The 23,992-nt window shown below is 32.0% G+C and overlaps 1 protein-coding gene across 2 annotated transcripts in view; it reads left to right on the forward strand.

The window, feature by feature from the left end:
- Positions 1-3,390: 3,390 nt before the first annotated feature.
- Positions 3,391-23,992, forward strand: part of LOC127729486 (uncharacterized) — a 44,163-nt gene continuing 23,561 nt past the window's right edge. Inside the window, exons 1-5 of one of the 2 annotated variants that reach the window (XM_052237324.1) lie at positions 3,391-3,662; positions 10,666-10,905; positions 13,760-13,863; positions 20,119-20,254; positions 22,374-22,496. In XM_052237324.1, coding sequence (XP_052093284.1) covers positions 3,590-3,662; positions 10,666-10,905; positions 13,760-13,863; positions 20,119-20,254; positions 22,374-22,496 — 676 coding nt within the window. In that variant the 5' untranslated portion in view covers positions 3,391-3,589. The remainder of the gene's footprint in view (positions 3,663-10,665; positions 10,906-13,759; positions 13,864-20,118; positions 20,255-22,373; positions 22,497-23,992) is intronic. The other variant, XM_052237323.1, reaches the window with a different exon arrangement.

The raw sequence follows: 23,992 nt of genomic DNA on the forward strand, positions 1-23,992 counted from the left end.
TTTCGATTATCCTGCTCCTATAACATAGCTGCTTCAGTACGTCTCCCCTCTACGTGATCCTGTAGTTTGCAGTGTCTGTAGGATTCTGGATATACTATAAAATCATTAGAATTGTAACATGAATCGTTTGATGTATGCTAGTTATTTTTGACTTATGAGTTTGGATGTCCCTTTGGTGTATGTCGCCTCTCCTTAACATAATCCCTTAAAAGTTTTGTTCACACAATTTTTGAAACAGTTAGTGACTAACTAAATCCTCAATAAAATGATATTTAAGAAAGTTATTATAAACATCACGACTATTACACCCTTAATTAAAATTTCAGAAAATGTAATGCATAAATTATAGAAAAAATTTGAAATAAATGAATTCAAGTTCAGAATTCTGAAATAAGAAATACACAGAAATGAACTTTATCCACTATGTCACATTGCTATGTTATGTTATGTTATTTTATGAATGTACATTGTACACTGTATGAATGTTATTCCTCTGCAAGGCCGTAACTACCATTGAGGCAAGTGAGGCAATTGCCTCACTAAATTTCGACACTGATTTTTTTTTTGTGTATTTGTCTATGGTAATCAAATACGAAATATAGTCATTTGTTTTTTCTGTCTCAATCTATAACTTGACATCGTTCCTTGTGAATTATTCTTCCCGAATATATAACTCTGTATCTCACCGGGTGATGTTTCTCGATTACATTAACCTCATGGAAATCATCATGGATCTGTGGTTAAAAACAGGCTCTTGCAGGAAAAGGAAAAGCGATACTGAAGGTGAGGAAGGAATAATAGACCAGTTTCACATAAGCGACTTATCAACGCTGATCTCGAAATCCTGTGCGCGTTTGAGTTTAAATCCCGCGATAATTAACGATATCATACGTGACAAGGGGCTACATCAAATTAATTCTGATATTTAGCAACACAATAATAAATCAACTAATAATACACATCTCTCTCTCATGGTGTATGCTTGAGATTATTTAAGTTTAAGATATTAATAATCGTTTATTTGATTAACAAATTTAAAATAAAAAGATGTGGTATGATTGCAAACGAAACAACTATCCACCAGACCCAAAATGACAGATGAAAGCAACTATATATCACCATACAGCCCTCGACAGTGAAAAAATTCATACCGAATAGTAAGCTCTAAAAGATCCCGACACAAACAATTCAAACCTGAAAATAAGTCATCTTGTTGCTACCAGTTGTGTTTTAATATTAGTAAAATGGTTTTTAAAAAAGTATTAATCTTGTAATTGCTTTCTTTTGCCTACTGCGCTATGTACATTGCAGTATATCAGTTTGATTTTTCTTGAAAAGAGAAAAGTATTTGATAAAAATAAAATACATTTAATTTCAGTTCTGTTCCAGTATCAATTCGCAGTTTTTCTGAAATATTTTTTTTGCATCTTCGGCTTGTGACATGCATGTAAAGGGGTTACGGCCTACATATAGGTTTAGTATCATAGACTCGAACTCAAGGTTTAATTTTCTTTAAAAAAAAAACAGGTTACTATTATGGTGACTTAATGGATGTTATTTGTGATCACAACAGGTGTTAAGAGTTCCAGTATTGGATATATTTTCTTTGGAACTAATGCCAAAACTATATAGACTGACAAATAAAGTCATGGGGCACCGCACAGGAGCAGTCCTGTCTGAGTATCCATTTCCCCGTTTTCCCTAACTTTATTCGTTCTCTTTACAGATAAACTAAATATAAATAATATGAAAACCTGCATGGATGAGTTTTTATCCATGTTTCTTTTGCCTTAAAATTTGAAAGAACATCCCGTAACAAATTTTGACCAAATGATTATTGAGGGACGGTATGACCTTTAAAACGAGATTTCGTGTTTTCTAATTCGGGACCACTGGATTTCATGTCTTTTAATTCGGAATTTCGGGATAGGACCCCCTCCTACCCCCTTATTATTCGATTGTCGATCTAAAATATTTTACCACTGACTATTTCCAGAAATAATCTGAAATCATGGCCCTACAGTAACATGTAAACAGAGATAAAATTCAATATTCCTAGAATAACATAAAACGATATAGTTATATCCAATTTCCAGGAAACCGGCCCTAGAACAATGTAGAAAATTGGCAAACTCCAATTTAAATAACAATTGCTACTGAGTCGATGTTTGTTCTATGTTCTGGCGGCAGACTCAAATATGGATGTTTATGTGACATATGAATTTAGATAAAGATGTTAAATATTTGGTGTTAGTACATGTCGTAATGTCCCAGACCCCCTGCCGAAATTGTTTGCCTCGCTTCGCTCTGCTCGATTTTTTTCACCTCGCTCCGCTCGGCGATCAGTTCTGCCTCACTAAAATAATATGCCTAGTTACGGCCTTGCTCTGCCCCTCAGTTTGCACCTTTATTGGTAATGAATAATTATTATTGTTGTTGGTACCTCGAGTCTGTTATAACCAACTCATCACATAACAACAAGGAAGTTAAAATAAAGATTGATTTGTCTTTATACGTTTACAATGCAATGTTGCTTGGTCTATTTAAACAACTTGGTAACAGGTGTTTATAGTTATAGTCTGTTTGTGCGTGATGACGCACTATTATGAATAGTGGCCTTTTTAAATTAAGGAATTTTAACATTCGAATGGAAAACGTGTTTAGATAAAAGTTTATATTTTGGAACATCGTTTATTATTTTGATATAGTCAAACACAGATTACTATAAGTAACTTGAATTTTTGTTCAGAAGTATTCCTAATATTATATTTAAAAGCTGAACTATGTGATTATGAGGTGATTTCTAGCTGACTTAAATTGTTTATAGCATGTGTATTCTAAATTTAGGTTTATATAAAGATAACAGAATTAAATAATGTAATAACCTAGTTATAAATATATCTTAAGAAAATATGCACATAGCGTTATCATTCTTCTCATAAAGACAAAGAAACGTTATTGAAAAAAATAAGAAAATACTGGAAGCATGAGAAGGTAATTTGTTCTAGTCATGAATCTATATGAAATATTTGCCATTGGACAAAATGTTGGATATGACCACCGCAACAGTTAATTATTGGTAGAAAGAGAAAACATATTTCTGTAACAGTAAAATCTGGTTTTTAAGATAAGATGATGGCCAAAAATCAAGCCGCTTTCACCACGTCCCCCTTCTTTGGATCCACATAATGCTTTTATCATAACATGCAATTCTATCTACTTCTTATATTCTATAGCTATTGGTTTAATGTTTTAATAAATAGGACAAAAATAAATGATAATGTTTATTAGTTTATCATTCTGCAAAACAGAAGCAGATAAAAATAGAACATTGTAAATAACATGTTATGATAGTTTCGGTAGAACCGAAAGCTCAAATGATTTTTTAGAAACGGAAGTAATTTCAATTGGATTTTTCTGTCGATGGAAATAGCCAGTGCGTCTGATAGAGCAATTCATTAATCATCATATAACCATACATATATGTATGTGAAATTGTTCGGGAGACAAGAGTATATGCTATTCTTCGTGTGTGTTTTATAGCACGCAAATATAACATTGTTTAATTCGAGGATGACTACAGTATAAAATGACACTCAGCATTGAGAATTGTGGGAAATTAAGACTGTTTCTTCTAGTTTGGATTTTGACGTTTACGCTATGTAAGTATTGTAATTATTCACAATATCATGTTAAAGGGAACATTACGTTACTCGTTTATTAATAAGCAAGAGGACGGCACTGTTTAGTTAAAATACTATATTTCTTCTCGTACAAAATAGTGACAATTTAAAACAACATTTGCAAACAATAAAGCGACTCATTTGTTTTAATTTGTCACGTTCTGTTTATTTACAAAATAAATTTTGGCTGAAAAACAAACTTGTTGACAATTGAATGTAGCACTAAAATTTGATTGACATGTATTAAAACATTGTCAAAAGCAAAATTTCCTTGTGTTTGATAAATTATCAATAGCAAGCGGACAATGTCATCATCATTGACAGTATTACTAATGTACATCAAAGGAAATTTGTGTTTGCTACACTTAGGCAGATATCCAGCTAAAACAAATAAAAATATTATCTAAATGTCAGCCTGAAAAAAAATGAATAAAAAAAAAATACAAGCATCTAAACCATTCGTGATCTATACATACGGTTACAAAAATTATATAAGATCACTATATATACTAAAATATATGTATATTTTATAAGGCAACAGCCAATTAGTCATAATGACATTCAAACGTCTTTTTTGTTCTGAGTATATAATCATGATAATAAACGTTATTCTCAGATGTTGTGGAATCAATTAAGTTTGAATAGAGACTAAATTATTCAAGTGTGAAAGCATCCAAATATAATTTCCTGATGATTTGATAACATATCCATTTATAGTAAATATGTTTTAAGGTGGTACCAAACACATTGACTAAAATTAATTTGGTTCGTTAAATTTTCATGAAATTTTGACAAAATATTTACTTTGACCCTTGATAAAAATATAAAAAAAAAAGATTTCAAAAAACTTGAACCACACACTTATCGGAAAAATTTCATTGGATATATAGCAGTTTGACAAACACTAATTTTGATCATTGAGGCTCTTATATTTCCTTAACAATAGAACATGATTAAAACGTTCAGCTGGTTTTTACAGAGTTATCTCCCTGTAGTGTTATGAACCACCTTAAATTAAGAATCGCGATAATAGAGACAATTGATTAAACTTATTCTTAATGTATTGTTTTTGTCGGTACTAACATTGATTTTGTTTTATGAAAAATTAAAACAGAACTAAATATATATTGCTGTATACGTACAGTTATGCGAACTCATGATCCTACATCATGTTGATACCGTTTACTTATATTTTGACATTGCACAAGGTCGAGCCTTTTTCAGACCGTTTTTGACGTCTTTAAATTAATCTATTGGGTGTGTATTGATTGATACTTTAGCCTGGGAGAACATGATTTATTTATTAGTTGTTATTGGCTTTAATTTGAACTAAATTTCAGTAACTGCCAGTACTCGTATTTCGGTGCTTTGTGTCTATTATTTTTATTTTAGAGTTTTTTTTTCGTAGCGATCTTTCGAGTTGAGCCAATTTCAACTGATTTTTTTAGTTTGTTCTCATGTTTTATGTGTTATGTTGTTACACCACTGTTTCTGATTAGGGGAGTGTGAGTGCTCACAATCATTTTTAACCCCACCAGTATTTATGTGGATGTCCCAAGTCTCGAGCCAGTTGTATGATGGTTGTCGTTTATTTGTGGCTATCATATTTGTTTTTCATAAATTGTTTTGTTTCAAATAAGGCCGTTACTTTTCTCGTTTTAAACTTTTCATGTCGGGACCTTTTATAGCCGGCTATACGAATGGGGTTTTCTCATTGTTGAAGGCCGTACGGTGGCCTATAATTGCTAACTACCACTTCATCTTATCTCTTGTGGATAGTTGTCTCATTGGCAATCATACCACATCTGTACATTTTTATATAAAGCTGACAAAAAAAAGGAACATTAGTATACTGCTGTTCAATAGTCATAAATCGATTTAACTGACACAAACCCGGGTCACAAACCATAACCGAGAGAAACACATCAACTATAAGAGGAAAACAACAGAACAACATAAACACTGAACTGCTACAAAAACAAACGCCAACATACATAGAAACGGACTTTTTGATAACAACTGCCATAATCCTGACTTGGTACAGGACATTTTAAGAAAAAGGCATAAATAAAGGCAACAGTAGTATACCGCTGTTCAAGAGTCATAAATAGATTAAGAGAAAACAAATCCGGGTTACAAACTAAAACCGAGAGAAACACATCAACTATAAGAGGAAAACAACGGAACAACAGAAACACTGAACTGCAACAAAAGCAAACGCCAACATACATAGAAACGGACTATTTGATAACAACTGCCATATTCCTGACTTGGTACAAGACATTTTAAAAAACAGTGGGTTGAACCTGGTTTTATGGCTAGCAAAACCTCCCGCTGATATGACAACGTTAAAAGATATCGTTAAAACGACAACACTACGTGAAGGAATACAGTACAAACAAAGGCAAGAACACTCAGCACAGAGACATGCATAAATAATATAATAAAATATTACATTACAACATGTAAACCGCAGAATATCAACGGCCATCTACCATGAATTATCGACAGCACAGGACACCATAAACTGCTTTACATGAATGGATCAACGCCACAAAAAGTGACATATTTTTGTGACGTATATATAATCTTGAAATTCATACAACTATATGGAACGATATAAACAAATTACAATTATTTTCACAATACTAGTCAAAATAATTATAATGATTATGACGGTCTTGAAAAGCTATTTTAAATCAATGCTGTGACGACGTCATAATTATTTGGACTACCACAATAATTTATCCATGGAAAATGGAAATTAACTCGACTATACTGACAAGTAAGACATATGTGAAATGCACCGAAAATACAGAATTCAAACCGCAAACATTAAGACATAACACAATATCAAACCGTACTTATAAAAGTCAGGAATCTGATGTACAGTAGTTGTCGTCTGTTTATGTAGTTCATACGTGGTTCTCGTTTCTCGTTTTATATAGATTATACAGTTGGTTTTCCCGTTTGAATGGTTTTACACTAGTAATTTTTGGGGCCCTTTATAGCTTGCTGTTCGTTGTGAGCCAATGCTCCGTGTTTTTATAAATTGTTACTTGGATGGAGAGTTGTCTCATTAGCACTCATAACACATCTTCCTATATATATATTATAAAATAAACATCATAACTAAATACATGAATGTTGGATGTATAAATACCGAGACACGTCGTATAGCAATGCGAATTCACATTCGGCAAAACAGTCATATTCGGGATTAGGTCACTTTCCGTATTAAGCAGACAGACGACGTAGATGGTAAACCACATTCTAAGACGTGGTTAAAATGTCGTTAGTTAGTTTAGATACAGACACATCGTATAGATCAACCAATGTGGATGGTGTCCATAAAATTTACGGAGTGTCATTTTTAATCTTTCCTCTTCATTACTCTGTTGGAGCAGTTTCTGCGTAAGGAGGACACTCCTGTATATGAAGTCCGTATAGTGTGAACGTGCACGAGCATAAAGTTTTAATTGAGATATGTAAACACCATACGACGGAGCAGAGGGTATGTTACTGCTGAGAAATGAGATATTGATAATTGGGAAGTTGAAAACATTCCGTTTGTCATAGATTTTAGTGTGAAGTCGTCCATCTGTGTCGATATTGAGGAACAGATCAAGGTATGAAGCAGTCCTTTTAGTATCAGTAGTATCCTTAATTTCAAGTTCACTGGGATATATGAGATGCAAGTACTGACTGACATATGGGTTTTTTATTAATAGAACATCATCAATATATATATCTGAAAGTAAAATTAAAGAATTTTACAAGGTGCTTTTTCTTTTTGTCTTTTAGAAGGTTCTGAATGAATTCTGCTTCATACGTGTACAAAAACAAATCGGCCAGAAGGGGTGCACAATTAGTACCTATTTGAATACCGACTCAACAAATATATTGTCGATTAAAAAGTCCAGCATTTTGATAATATCATCTTCAGTATATTTTCTGATAGAACCAGTGTGGTTCTTCACAAAATAAGAATTATAATAACCAAAAAAACAAGAAATTTATATCTTCGATTCCCATTTTTATAGAAAAAGCTCTGTTAAATGAGAAGGTGAAGTCGATCTTTCAATTGAGCATGGGGAATAGTAGTGTAAAGCTTAGAAAAATCAAAGGTCTTAATGTTGCTGCAAAATTGCAGAGTTTGTGATTTAAGATTTAGCATATGTCATTAGAATTTTTTTGATTCCACATCTGATTGACACCAATGGTTGAATATATCTCATAACAATATTTTTGAAGGCCATCTTTTACTGTAAAAAGAATAGTATTCAGGACTTTAGAAAGATATTCTTTATAAGGAGTTTTTTGAAGTATCCAGTATAATGACGGTGGATTTTCTTCCTGTTCTTTGATGTTAATATCAAAATAAAGAAGGACAGATTTGTGATTTTGTAACATTTCATCATTTGTAAATGATGTTAAAGAATATGTAGGATTACCAGTTGTGCTGTTTATTCTAAACTCTTTTGTGAGACATTGCAAATAATGGTTTTTACATACAAAGACGATATTATTGGAGGCTTTGTCTGCTGGAACAAGGACATATTTGTCATGCAAAGAGGATAAAGCATCCACAACCTCCGGGTTCTTGAATGGGTTAGAAATCCTTGTGCCTATAGTACATCGTATTTTCTGAATGCGCTCTAAAAATGCATGATCGAATAGCTTTGATCCATTCAGACAAAGTGTCCAATTCTGGTTCGTCTGGTTCGCGCTTTACCTATTTTCTATCATAGTCCTCAACTCCATCTATCAGTAACCCGAAGTTCTTTTTCCAGTTGATGGGCTGGGGAATTCTATGTTTTGATCCCTTGGCTTACAACTCTCTTAGTTGTTCATTGGTTACAGTGCCAAGGTCGCCAGTAATAACATGACCAGCTGGACTATAATTGTATTTTGACGATGCACATGAGCAATCTAAAGGTTTGAATTTCACATCTGTGAAGTTAAAGGCCTCTAAAACCCTCTTGTGGTTGAAAATCTTGGATGCAATAGACTTGGTGTAAGTATATGAAGTTACAGGTGTAGCTTTATTTTTGAAGTAATCAGGTATAGTTTTTTGTACAGATTTCTAGTGGAAAACACTGTTAATATTGATAGCATCTAAACCTTTATTTGCGAATTCTACTTTAAAAACAAATTACGTTTTTCCTCATCTTTGGAATTAGTAGATACGGGTTTGAATAGTCTATGGTTAACAATGTCCATGATTATTGCAACTAATCTATACAAAACAGAATTGAAATCAATAACGGAATTATTTAGGGTCTCTTGAAATAGTAAATAAAGTTTAGATAATGGAATGGAGTATAATTTAGTTCTGATATGGTGAATTCCTAGAGGTTTTTGAACAGACGATAACAGACTATCAATTGTCACGGTGTGAACAGCAGTATAATTTCTGTGGCCATGACTTCTATTTCGCCGAGCAGAAGTGTTAAACAATTGTAATTTATTGACAGTACTAAACGACTAGACAAAATACCTACACCATCAATTTTGTCATTGCATAACACAAATGTCATTATTTCTTAGCGCCAAACCATATGTTTTCTTCAGAGTACCACTTTGACTCTCGAGACTAAACTTTTGCAAAACCACAAAAATGAAGCGTTAGAGAGAACAGAATCCAAAGAGGTTAAACTTAAGAAGTCATTTCTGATCAACTATGCTTCAAGCAATTCAAACCTTAACTTAAGCACAACTTTATAAGTTTATGAACTGGAAATTGCAGACAAAATGAATCTATCGAACTTTCTAAACATGATACAGAAACACTGACATGAATGTCATGAAATGTTTTCTTTTTAAACTTTATTATTTGTGTGGAAAAATAATTTCTAAAAACTTGGCGAGCACTTGAATCAAAAGATCTTACATAGCACTTCAGAGAGCATTGCAACCTTAATACATGTATATGTATTATCACATATGACCACGAATGATAATTCAAGAAAAATTTAGTGGTGAGGTTATTTATAGAGTTTATAAATTTAGATACAATCAATGTAAACTTATTGATCTTTTGAATAAACTCATTCATAAAGGTTATCAATTTTACATGTAGTAAACTTTGAATATTGTCTTAATCTGGATAAACTTTGATTTTGTCTTTGATAATATGAATTGCTCCTTGTTGAATACCATATCGTGACATATAGTTGCTCTCCTCCTTTCTGGTAAATAGATGTCCCTTTGGAAATCCTACCACATCTTTAATGTTTATATAAAGCAATGTATTGTATCTGACAGTTAACTAGGACGACACACTTTACACTACCGTCTTGCCACATACGTTACAATATGTACCAAACTTCGTACTTATTTAACTTTCAAATCTGTCTTTAATCGGGAACAATATGTAAAAATCAATTTAACCAATGTCGAACGCACAATTCAGATGTGGAATATTACCTCTCAGGATAGAAACCGGACGGTATATTGGTGAACGACCAGCAAAAAGACTTTGCACTGAAGAAGTGGCCGAAACTGAGACTGTACATTCTATTCTGGTATACGAGAACGTGTGTTTGGTTTGATTACTACTTCCTTTATATCTATACACAATAATGAAAAGCTTAAATTGTTAATTATCGAGTCATACTCGAAAACTAGCAAAATACATCGTACAGACATATTCTGAAAGACGCAATTATGCTTACAAATAGTTATTAAAAAAAAATATCTTTCTTCAACAAAAAGACAATTTCATGAATAATTTGTTATTTTCAAGAACGTGATAAATGTTTTTATAATTATCTATGACGTATAGGTCCATTGGGCCGGGTGTATTCATATTTATCTTATAAAGTATATCTTTATAATATGTACATATTTACAAATGTCACTATAATAAATAATTTACTTACTTACTTTAAATTTGTGATCTTGTCATTATTATTTGTAATGTGACTTAGAGATATATATATAAGAACAATTTCTATTCTTCATGTTTATATGATTATAGACAAGATTGCAGACTGTCAAAATTTTGAATTAACAACCAGAAGAACAAGGTGGGAGGATTTAAAGGAGAGTTGTAATACAGCTGCTAACGTTTCGTTGTTGTTTTGCTCGAAAAATAATGAAGACGACACAAGTTGTGATGTAAGACGTATAAATAGTATAGACACTACAAATCTTCCTGATACCTTTTCTGCTTGGATCAATGCCTATCTGGTCCGATCATTTAGCATTGTATACGAAGGTAAACTACAGATCTGTAAGGCGTGTGTTGATATAATCAGTTTTGGTTGCGTTGGATAGATCTTATTTGTTTTTGTTAAGAAACGTACTAATTGTAACATCCCGATGGTAATCTCCGCCGATAGTACGGCTCATGGTTGACTATGAGTTCCCGATAGTTAGGTCCATCCATAGTAACGCTGATACAATAATTTGAATCTCCGATGGTAACATACTCCTACAGTACTTCGGCTGATGGACAATGAGTTGAAACGCTGACGAAGGACTATGAATCCTCACTTGGTTATATCCGCCGTTAACAACGCTGACGGCTGACTATAAGTCCTCGATGGTTATACCAGCCTAAAGAAACGCTGACGGAGGACTAGGATTCTTCGATTACTTATATCCGCCATTAGAAACGCTAACGACTGATTATGAGTCAGCGATATTTTTATGCGTCTATAGAAACGCTGACGCTGGTGTTTATTATGAGTCCCCAATTGCACCCCTTAAATGTACTGCACAATTTGTAGGCCAAACTCCGTAAATACCCGTCTAAATTGTATTTAATTGATAAATTCAGCAACACTTATCGTTATCTTGGTGATAAATGATTAGTTAAATAATCCAGAATTTTCGAAATATACTGCCGAAATTTACCCAATAGGAACTTATTTTACGTAAATCAAATATAAACGGTAATAACTGTCCTTTCCTAGATTTAGATATTTCGTTTTACACGGGAAAATCCACACAAAACTTAACGACAAGAGGGAAGAGTTTTCTTTCCCTATTGTTCATTTTCGTTTTTTGGACGGTGATATTCCTTGGGAACCATCTTAAGGTGTTCATATATCACAACTTGTTCGCTATACCCGTGTCTGAAGTGACGTTTTGGATTTAAAAGAACGTAATCTATGTATAACTGGTTAATTATTAAGTCAGGAATTTCGTTACCACAAATTAATTAGAACCTTTACTAAATTCTACCATAGAAAGAAAGATTTAGTTTGTAGGTTAAGCTGTACCGATAGAAGACTTATTACATACGAGACAGCACATCTTAGTTTTGGCGGTGATGTTGTTTAGAGATCCCGTAAATTAAGATACGATCCGGGTAAACTTTACTTTAAAAAACTTCTTCTGAAAGGTTACCAATTCAGCACTGTAATTAGATCTTTGATTATTGCTTTTGTTGGTATAAATTTTGATTTTGATATCAGTAAATGAAAACCATACCAAATATTATTGTAATACACATATACACATTCACGGTTCTATAATTTTTATCGATACCTATATTTTGACATTGCACAAGGTCATGTTTTTCTCTGCCTGTTAATGACGTCTTTACACTAAATCCATTGAATTTTAGATGTGTACTTACTGATATTTTAGCCTGAGATACATGATTTTTTATGAGTTGTTATTGGCTTTGAACTAGCTGTCAGTAACTGCGAGTACTCTCAGATCTGAACTTTTTGTCTTTTTTGTTGTGAGGGATGTTCAAATATCCTGCCACGGCTGGTCTATGGTTTTGTTAACTGTTTTGCTGTTTTGCATCGATCTGATGAGTAAAGCCTTTTTCAACTGATTTCTATAGTTTTTTTCTTCTGTTGTACTGTTATTGCACCGTCCAAAGTACGGGGGAGGGTTTGGCGCCAGGACAAATTTTTAACCTCGTCACATTCTTTTTATGCCTGCCCCAAGTATTGAGCCTGTACTTCAATGGTTTTTGTTTGTTGGTGTACATCATATTTGATTTTCGTTCATTGTTTTGAACATAAATCAGGCCGTTAGGTTTGTCGTTTGAATTGTTTTCCATTTGTCATTCCAGGTCCTGTTATTGCTTACTATGCAGTACCGGTTTTGCTCGTTTTGAATGCCGTACGGTGACCTATTTGGTCTCTGGGTGAGAGTTGTGTCATTGGCAATCATACCGCATCTTTTTATTTTGATATAAACTTTAAGTCAAAGGGGAATTCATAAAATCTTCCATTAGCGAACTATTCATTTTTTGTGTATATTGCACGTGGATTCTTGGGGCTGAGTTTCCTATTTCCTTTGTGCCAAGAAGAAAAAAGGTACGTTTGTCTTAACGAAATATGAAAAAGAAGATGTGGTATGAGTGCCAATGAGACAACCCTCCATCCAAGTCACAATGTGTCAAAAGTAAACAATTATAGGTTAAAGTACGGCCTTCAACACGCAGCCTCGGCTCACATCGAACAGCAAGCTATATAGGGCTCCAAAATGACTAGTGTAAAACAATTCAAACAAGAAAACCAACTGTCTAATCTATATAAAAACGAGAAACGAGAAACATTTATAAACCACATCAACAAACGACATCCACTGAACAACAGGCTCCTGACTTGGGACTGGTGGATACAAATGTAGCGGGTCTAAACGTTTTAACAGGCGCCAACCTATCCATTTTTCTTGTTTTTATTTATGACATAGATTTTTATCACCGGAATTGTAGGCAGCGTCAACAACTCGACAAGTGCCACTAGTGTAACAGGAACCGCGTGCCCTGTCTATTTTCGATAAGAATCTAGAGAACCAAACAATTGAGTCTAAGATTATAAAAGAGACAGATGACACAATTTTACTGCTAAATGGAAATAGTCCAGTGATTACCATATTGGTTATGAAAATTCTGTATCGAAATGTAAATTGTGGTTCTGTCTCAATTAAAAGCTCACTGAGACCGCAGTTCAAATAAACTGACTAAAGATGGCGGTTTTCATAGTTTTTTTTTACATTTTCATTGTCTACGTATCAAAGTCAGGTGTTGTATTTTTGTCGTTTTTCGATATCTTGTTGTCACACAAATGTATCAAACAGATCATCAAGATTATCTTTTTTAGGTTGTTACCAGCTTGATCCAAAGTCTTTGACATCTATAGAATGTAATACAACCGATCTTACTGAATGTGCCCGGAAGTGTAAACATTCAAAACTTGGTATTCAAGTAAGTATACACGAATCGATTTGTTAAAACTGATATCAAATGACAAAACATATGGAGCTGATGTTTGTCTTTCTCTATTTGTCATTACAACCTACAGCACATTGAGATTAATAACGTCAGCCTTTTCATAATTACTATATAAAAAAGGAGATGTTGCATGATTGTCAATAATACAACTATCCACCAAAGTTCAAATTAATGAAGTCGATGTAAGCAATTTCATGCAACTACACGGCCTTCAACAATGAAAAAAACCAAACCGTTTAGTCGGCTATAAAAGGCCGCGACATGCAAATATGAAACAATTCAATTGAGACAACTGACGGCCTAATTTAAAACAAAACAATTTACAAAAAACAAATATGACAGACATAAACCATCAACAACCATTTATATATTTACTTGAAAAGTTTTATTCATGTCATCATGGTAATTTTTTATTGTATGAAATAATGCATTCTGATATAAAAGGCTACATTGTCGTCAATTACATGACTAAATGAAATAGATAGATCAAATAAATAGATTCAATACACTGAAGGCCAATCAAACTAGCAAACGGTGGTACATTTATATATCAATTAACTGAAACATTATATTCTGCAAGTACATAAGAAAGTTATGCACCCCCTTGTGTCTATAACCATACTAAACAATCAATATAGATTACAAAATCCATTGACAAAGGAATTCTCAACTATACTGCTTTGAAATAAATTCCTTAAAGCATATGCAGTAATGTATGAAAACTTAATTAACTTCAAAATATTTAATAACCAGATGATTGTTGGTATAGCGACGTTCAACCATTACAATATTGTATGTTCAATTTTATGTCTGTGTATTTAATTAATATGCGATCTTCTTATTCTTGAATTTCTACATAAACATAAAGTGTGAAAAAAAGAAATTGTTTGTTTGTTTGATTTAAAACAAGTTTTCGTTCTATGAAAAAAACATGATTCTACCTTGAAAATACAAATTCTACTTAGGGACTGACCACTCATCTTCTGTTGGGAGCAGGGTTTTGATTGTACACTAAATTTCTTTGAAAAAAACCTGTTTCTGAATGGAAGTGCATTAAGAAATATTTAAAGGTGTGTGCCTTAGTCGGTACATATTATATAAATCATAATTGAATATATTATTTGGTACACAAGCCTATCATATTTGCGTTTACAGCCGGGAAAAGAGTGAATGATGATTGTCCTTCAAGAAAGATGTTTTCCAGAGTTTTTGACACGTTCTCCGAAAAAAACATTATCGGTTATATTTTCGATTCATTCTGATAATTAGAAAAAATGAAAATGTATGGAAATTAAAATACTATTTGATTTAAAGGGGCATTAGCTTTCAAATTCATTTTCATTGATTTGACTTAAATTCTCATATTTGATCTATAATATACTGAAACATATATCCAAATGATAAAAAAATCTAAAATAAACAATTTACGGTGCTTGCACTCGATAATATGTATCAGCATTTTGAGTTTATTTTAGACACCATTTTATTAAGCATCGAGGTGACTTCTAAAAACTGCCGACGGTCATATAACCCAATATAAGCAAATATATAGATATAAATAGACAACGAACACGTGCAATTTGATTTTTCTAGGTCTGTTTGATTTCATACTATAGGTTTAAAAAATATGTTAATCACCGTTTTCACCTATATAAGAATGATTGTTTTTTTGGATCGAGTCAGTCAACCAAATGGTTTAACTTTCAATGTTAACATTCTTTTCCTTTTATTAGTTGAACACGCCTAGTTTATTCGTACCCATACCTAGTTAAGAGGTTAAATTGAATGTCACATGAATACGGATTCAATGAGGTCGAATTATTCATTTGCAAGTGAACAATTCATCAGCAATATTTCTGAGCTTATTTGACAAAATTGAACCAAACTGACTGTTAAAAGTGAATTATCATTTCCCTATTTTACTGTCATACATGATTGAACAAAAAAAATCATTCTTTGATTTTTTTGTATATCTCGTATGTAATGTCCCTTTAATGTTTTAGATCTTCCTCTAATTAGCAGATTAAATTTTACATTTGACGAAAAAAAACCTATCGAACTAACTTAAACGTTTATAAGGTTTGTATATGTCTCCAAATCACGCAAAATACTCCGAAAATGCACGAAGCTAGTTCAAAGAAAATTAAGAAAATAAAATCGAATGATTTGTAGCATGTAAGTTTAGGTCTTTTCTGCAAAAAAGGATGTATGATAAAATCCATATATGGCTTTTTTCTCTAGCTAAAACTTCAAGCTAGCATTTGTTCATTACTAGGGATAACACATATAGTTAAAACAATGAATAGAAAGAAATATGTATATTTCTTTAATTTACACATCAGCGTTCTCTTAATGATTTCACAATTGGCATAAATTTCAATTTTCCACCAACATTGAAAAGACCAATCCCGATTGATTTTTCAGGTCTAAAATCATATAAGCTGGAAATCTATTGTGAAAATTGAGGTTAAGATATTAATTTAAAAAAAAACGAAATCTAAGTTCTTAATGCATCTGACCGTATTAAAGATGCACAGCTTTAATATAAAGACACATACATCCAAAATACCCAACATTATACTTATCTTGGCGTAAGTTTTAGTGCATCTGGCAGCTTTTCAGAAGCCAAAAACCTGTCATAAAAAAAATGTTTAGAAGCTTTCTTTAAACATACTAAATATTTTACTAATGATAAACCTAATACTTCCATTCTAATGCACATTTTTGATCATACAGTGAAACCCGTATTATAATATCTTGGTTAAGAAATATGGGGTTGTTTTAATTCAAAGAAGTTAAAGAATGACACAGAACTAAACTATTTCTATAGACTTCGTAAAAAAAATCGAGAAAGTGCATCTAAAGTTCTGCAGATTTACATTAGGAGTGAAAAAGCATGCAACAAATTTGGCCATATTTAGTGTATTAGGTCGTTATCCTCTAATGTGAGATATTTTTTAACAAACATGATCAAATATTGAAAAAGAATTCATATTACAAATAATATTTTATTTAAAAATGCATACTCTCTCTCAAATACATTATCAAAAGCTGGGAAGAATTCTTGGATTAGTTGTATTCATGCTATCCTGAAATCGCTTGATTTACAAGAGTATCAAGTACTCTCATCTAAAACAAACATTAAGAATATGATGAAAAAGAAATTATATTTAAAATGTTGAAACATATTGAAGAAAGAATTATTCAATGACAAAAGACAAAATAAGACCTCTGGAAATAAACTTCGAACTTATCGATTATTCAAACCAAACTTTAATTTTGAGCCATAAGTATTGAAATTACCATATCTTCAAAGATGTGTTATAACAAGATTTAGAATTGGAGCTCACAAACTTGAATTGGAAAAAGGTCGTTACTTTAATATAAAACTAGAAAATAGAATATGCAAACTCTGTAATTGGGAAATAGAAGATGAGATGCATTTTCTTTTAACATGTAAAGCTTTGGTTAATGTTATAATCCATATCTTAGCAAAATATTTAGTAAAAATAAAAATATTTCAAAATTTGATAACAAATCTCTGTTTATTTAAATAATGGGAAATGAAGATAAAAATATTTTGATAATAATATGTCAATTATAGATGTTTTTAAAAAAAAAAACGGAATACAATACTAAATTTGATTATTTTATGTAGAGTTATAGATATATATGATAACATATGCATTTACAATAGTTACTATTTACATTTAATTAATAATTGGTATGCTGTGAGGTGTACTGTCCAATAAAGGGTCCAGAATAACAAGCAACAGGTCATATTATATATTTTGATTACAAATTACTTATTTCAGTTACTTTGATATTATACATTAATCAATTAAATCAAAATTAATCATGTTATTTACTTTGTTTAACCTATGTTAATTTACTTTTATATTATGTTTGAAATTATATTGTAATTATTCTGCTCATTGTGGGCGCCGTGATTGGCAAATACAATATTTGTTTGTTGTTTGTTTTGGTTTGCGTCAACACACAAAATTCTTGGTTTATTTTGTTTGTTATACATTATGTAATATACAACATATATATCTGACTAAACTATTTAGTTTATCGCATCTTGTGTTCTATGTTTGCTAGGCATACAGTTATTTGAAATCAGGATGATATTGTTTAATTCCATAAAATCTCTTATTTTTTGCCTAATCGGGTGCAAATGCCAAAATTCCAATAATCGGTTCGGGGAAATTCTTTTTATTTCACATTCTCATATTTCTAAGTAAAAACTAAATATCAGAAAACAAAGTGAAAAAAAATATCGCTCGAAGTCTTATGTTATAGAACTAACCCGGACCTTGATCAGTAAAAACTATTTTAGTCCTCTAAACTAGATAATTCATTTCCAAAATATCAGATCACATCGAAGACTCCAACAATCAGATTTGCATGTACTGTCAATTATCATGTTAACACATTTTAAATTCTGGAGGAATCGTTCAAGTATCACATGAATCCAGTCATTTATATGCCAAATTTACGTTGATGTTCTGTGAGACAATGAATCGTGGCGTTTAATTTTTAATGAGTTTAGTTGTAAAAATAACTATACAGTTTACGGTTTTGATTAGTGTAAAATATTAATAAAAAAAGATGCCGGTTGAACGATTTAGCATCCCAGCGACACAAATAACCAAATACATCTAGTGAATGAAAGATATCCGTTCTATATATAACCAATCTACGATTGAGGGTATGCTGTTTAATCCCTGTCTATTCGTCTGTCCAATTAAATCAATTTTGCATTTCTATTTTTCTCAAGAACTAGAAATAAAAGCTTCCTGAAACTTAGTACCAGGCTTTATGTGAATATGCTATACTGTGTGATTTAACTCTCCTTTACTTCCTGTTAACATTATACTTTTATATTTTAACACACGATGGTCATGTATGAAATTTTTTGTGAAACAGCTTGTTGAAGACCGTACTGTGACCTATAATGGTTTACTTTTATAAATTTTGACTAGGATGGAGAGTTGTCTCATTGGCACTCATACCACATCTTCTTATTTCTATTTAGAAATTTGTTTTCAAATTATGTGAACATGCTTCACCATGTTGCAGATTTATCGCTTATCAATGTCGTGTTTACCGAATACTTTTATATTCTGACACATAATGATCTTGTATGAAATTTCCGTCGCATTTATCTAAGGAACCGCAAATAGGGGCTTCTTGAAATTTTTTATCAGGATTCATGTATACATACTCTACTGAATAATATAGTGACTGGTGGATAGTTGTCTCAATAGCAATCATACCACATCTCTTTATTTTTATATATTATGTGATGCATTTTCATATCCATTACTTTTCAACTTCCTAAACCTTTAAACGGGGATATCATTTTAACTTGTTTTTTTTTCAAATATTATGAATTCATAACATATTCTACGGTGACAAACCAGCGATAATAAAAAAAATATGATTACAATGAACCATGACAGTAACCCATAAACCAAAATTACAATAAGACATCTAGAAGGCAATAAAAGGTATTCACCAACAGACAGGAGCCCGTATATAATAGCATCTGATATCACCCCCCGGTTTTTGGTGGAGCGCTTAATCTTTAGTTTTCTATGTTGTGTTTTGTATACTATTATTTGTCCTTTTGTCTTTTTTTTTGCCATTACGTTGTCAGTTTATTTTCGACTAATGAGTTTGAATGTCCTTTTGGTATCTTTTGCTTCTCTTTTAGAACGGACTTATGAAATGCACATGGAAATGAAGTTGGGTCAAATATTTGTATCTTTTTAATCTCTATCAATATATTATCAAACCGTACATAAACGTGTATAATTAAAAAAAACAGCCTTAGTCAGACAAAGTATTTGGCTGAAACTTCTATAAAAGTTCCATCTGTTAAAACAAGATGATAATACAGTGAACACAGCTGTAATTAAATTGCAGTCTGCTGGGTAAATCGATTTATTTTGGCAAACTAAATATTTTTTTCTTGAAAATGTGACTTATATAATGTAATGGTAAAACTAGTACCATTGTTTTCATAAATCAACCCTTCAAACTGGGTACTTATAGACCTGTTGTATCTCGTACATCTAACATAATATTGTTTTACATGTAGTTTTATATTTGAAGTGATATTGGACATGAACGTAAATTGGTACTCCGGACACCAAATATCTTAATTCTTAGAATCAAACGATTGGATTGTAATGTAAGTTCTTTTGTGATTTATTTCAGGAAAACAACAGCTTTAGCATATCAGATAATGATCTGGTTCATGACAACATCCATAATACAAAGATTCCGGAGGAATCCTGTCATAGTGAAAATAGTGGAAATGAATTAGAAATAAAAGTTTACGACATTAAAAAACGTAGGTAAAAAATTTCTTATCAAATGTCAACAATATTAACAAACACTAAAAAAGATAAGAATAAAGCTAGGTCATGTTTTCTCTAACTGTTAAGGAATATGGCAGTTGTTATCACATAGTCCGTTTCTATGTATGTTGGCGTTGTTTTTTGTAGCAGTTAAGTGTTTCTGGTGTTCCGTTTTGTTTCCTCTTATAGTTGATGTGTTTCCCTCAGTTTTGGTTTGTGACCCGGATTTGTTTCAGTTAAATCGATTTATGACTATTGAACGGCGGTATACTATCATTGCCTTTATTAGTCTTAGATACATGATTTTTTATAAGTTGTTATTGATTTAAACTAGCGTTCAGTAACTGCGAGTGCTATCAGATCTGTACTCTGTGTTTTTTTTGTGCTTTATATCGATATGATGAATGAAACTGATTTTAATAGTTTGTTCTTATGTAGTACTTTTAAACCACTGTTCCAAGGCTAGCGGAAGATTTTGGTGCCAGCAAACATGTTTAACCCCGCCACATTCTGTATGTGCCTGTCCCAAGTCAGGAGCCTGCAATTAAATGTGTCATTTAAAGCTGTATATTATATTTTTTTTTCATATGTTGTTTTCTACATGAATCAGACGGTTAGTTTTATCGTTTGAATTGTCTTACATTTGTCATTTCGGAGACTTTTAGAGCTTACTATGACGTATAGGGTTTGTTCATTGTTGAAGAACGTACGGTAACCCTCAGTTATTAACTTCTACCTCAGTTGGTCTCTGTTGGAGAGTTATCTCATTGGCAATCATACTACCAAAATCATGGTTAAAAAATTATTAGAAGAACCTTGCTACTAAAGTACTTTCACAGCTGTGTGTATTGATAAATTTTGTTGTTTTATTGTTTTGGTTGGTATTTAATGCCACTATAAGCGTATTTGGCTTTATTATGGCGAACAGTATGGTTTATGGCAGAGGAAGTCGGATTACCCGTAGTGAACAAACCAACTTCGGACCGGAAACTGCCAAACTTGGTCATTTAAGAGATGAGTCGAATACACCTCGACAGCTGCTGGGTTTAAACTCAAATTTTTAACATAGAATTGACAGGACAGTAATAACTGTAGATAAACTACTTAGACGACTCTGCCACGGAGACCCCAATTGATAAAATACTGATGTGTTCAACATCGTTAGAAAATTGCATTAATGTTGAATCTCTATAAAGTGTTGTTTTCATTTTGAAAAATGTTGCGTGTATGTTTATGGCAGTCATTCTATGAAATATTTGCCCTGACTGACTCTCGTAATATGTATCAAGAGTATTAGCATTTGTGACTAAATTACGCAATAATAATTTCCAGTGTTGTACAATATTATTTCAGCATTGTATTCGAACAAATTGCTCTCATAAATTATTCTGTAGTGGCAGAGCTAGTCTTTGCATTGTGAAATCAAAACATACACTGAATCCATAGTTTCTAGGAGCAGTTATATTTTGAATAGACAAAAACATATTGATATCCATAGATTACGTTAAGTATTTGCACATGGTGAGAATACTGCAGCTGTTAAAGAACGAAATCCTATGTATGCTATTTATATATTGGCATGTAATAGTCAATATAACATTCATCGTTCAGACAAATGATTTTAGATGTCATATGGCATTACTGATAACAATTTGATGAGATAAATCATTGTGCTAAATCTACAGAAGGCTACAAATAAAATTCGGAAATAGTACAGTTTAAGTTTAAATTACAAATGAATATTGCAACACATGTATTGTGAAAAGAGGAACCATCAGTTCCTATTTCACGTTATGTTTAATCATGTGTGTGATGAATATTAACATAAAGAAATTTCCATAAATAAATAATTTTAACGATATTAACGGATGGTATTACCTAGTGTCATTATTGAGAAAATTTGTCGAATAACATCCCAAGATGTTTTAAAAGTAGGTAAACCGCCGTTTGGTTCGAGCGTCAGTGATGAGCCTTGTAATCAAAACGCGCGTTTGGCGTACAGAATTATAATCCTGGTATCTTTGGTGAGTTTTGTTTTATCAACAATCTCACTGCAGCAATTTTTCAAACTGTTTTATCATTTTGCTTATGGTACTCATGTTTTGTTTGCAGATGTTATTCTAGATAAAGATTTGTGTCCAGTAGGATATTCGCTAAGCATCCAAAATATTTTTGTCGGAGAGGAAGATTGCCAGATACATAAGAAGTTCTATTGCTATGGTAGTACGGCAGTTGGTAAATATAAATGAAATCAAAGCGATAATTATTATAATAATCTTTTAATTTTAGACTTGGAAATATGTTAAAATTATCACCATCATTGTTCTGCTTAACAATACAAATAATATTTCCAACACTCGCACGGCAATTTTGGTGTTATAGAGGTAGTCTAAGGGGTATAAACCGACTTTAGTAACTTAGTATTTTTCATACGATACACTCTCTGATGGGTGTCGATAGAGGAACAGCTATTGAATTATATTCCAGAGGGCCTGTATGCAATCCTTGTTATATTTGAGGGATTTTATGTTGTTTAATTTTTAAAATTCTGTGAAACGGACTTATCGGTTATCTCGTTCTTTTTTTATTGGTCATTGAAGTGTCTATTCTACTCCGAATTCAGATTTTTTATATATTCTTTGTTCTAATTTTCAACACATTCCAAGTATCGAGGTTAAAATAGCTTTACATTAGACAACTTAATACAGTAGGTTCAACAAATGGCTTTCTATTTTGAGTTATTTCAGTCATATTAATTTGTATTCCGCATAGTGACTGTTTGAAAGCAAACGGGCATCAAGAAACAAAAATAGATTGGAAAAATCCTGAACGGAATTACATGAACAAAATTTTAATTTGAGCGAGTCTTCTACATCGATATGGTTGTGCAAGATTAAAACTAACTCTTTAAATCAAATCAAAATACAACTGTTTTTTTCTCATATTTTTAGGTAAAGCTATTTGACTTTTTTCAAAGTCTCAAACAATATTCCATTTTTTTTATGTGCAACAGGCATTTTTATATTGACCCAAAACGAACTTTGGATTCAAAGCTAGCATAAATATCACACTTACACTTAAATCACGACACATATTAAATTACAAATCCGTCCTTTTATCCTCTTGTATTAACATATAAGGGACGATGAAAATCTCTTACACTATAATTCAAATTCATCTGTATAAAGATTGCTACTTAGCAGCCTCATTTAGATATTAAAAAGTATTAACAAACATACCGAATTCCAATGTAAATTAAAAAGGGGAAGTCCATAAGACCTGACAAAATCAGACGCCCAACTATATCAACCAACGGAAAGAATAAAAACAAGCTGTCATATTCCTGACTTGGTAAATGTATTTTTCGAAAAAATGGTGGGTTAAACCTTGTTAGGCTAGCTAGCCTTCAGCTTATATGACAGTTGTTTATAGTATTTTCCAAATCGTTTTTCTAAGATTTACGTGTATACTGAACCAGTGATGATAAATCAGGTGTAGATCTTAAGAATCCTAAATATCTGCACCAAATTCTGCAATAAGAATCAATATAATTTTGCAACAATATCACAAATTGCTCAATTGAAAGGCTGATTACATCAAAAAAGAAAAAAAAAACCCATCACTTTACCAAAAAAAAAAAGGGAATGGCATATATATGTTTTTGAATTAGGCCTGAACATATCTTACTTGATGAGAAAATCTAAATCGAGCAGCACATAAACTGGATGCTG

Source organism: Mytilus californianus, unplaced genomic scaffold (assembly GCF_021869535.1).
Source record: "Mytilus californianus isolate M0D057914Y unplaced genomic scaffold, xbMytCali1.0.p SCAF_2, whole genome shotgun sequence".
NCBI lineage: Eukaryota > Metazoa > Mollusca > Bivalvia > Mytilida > Mytilidae > Mytilus > Mytilus californianus.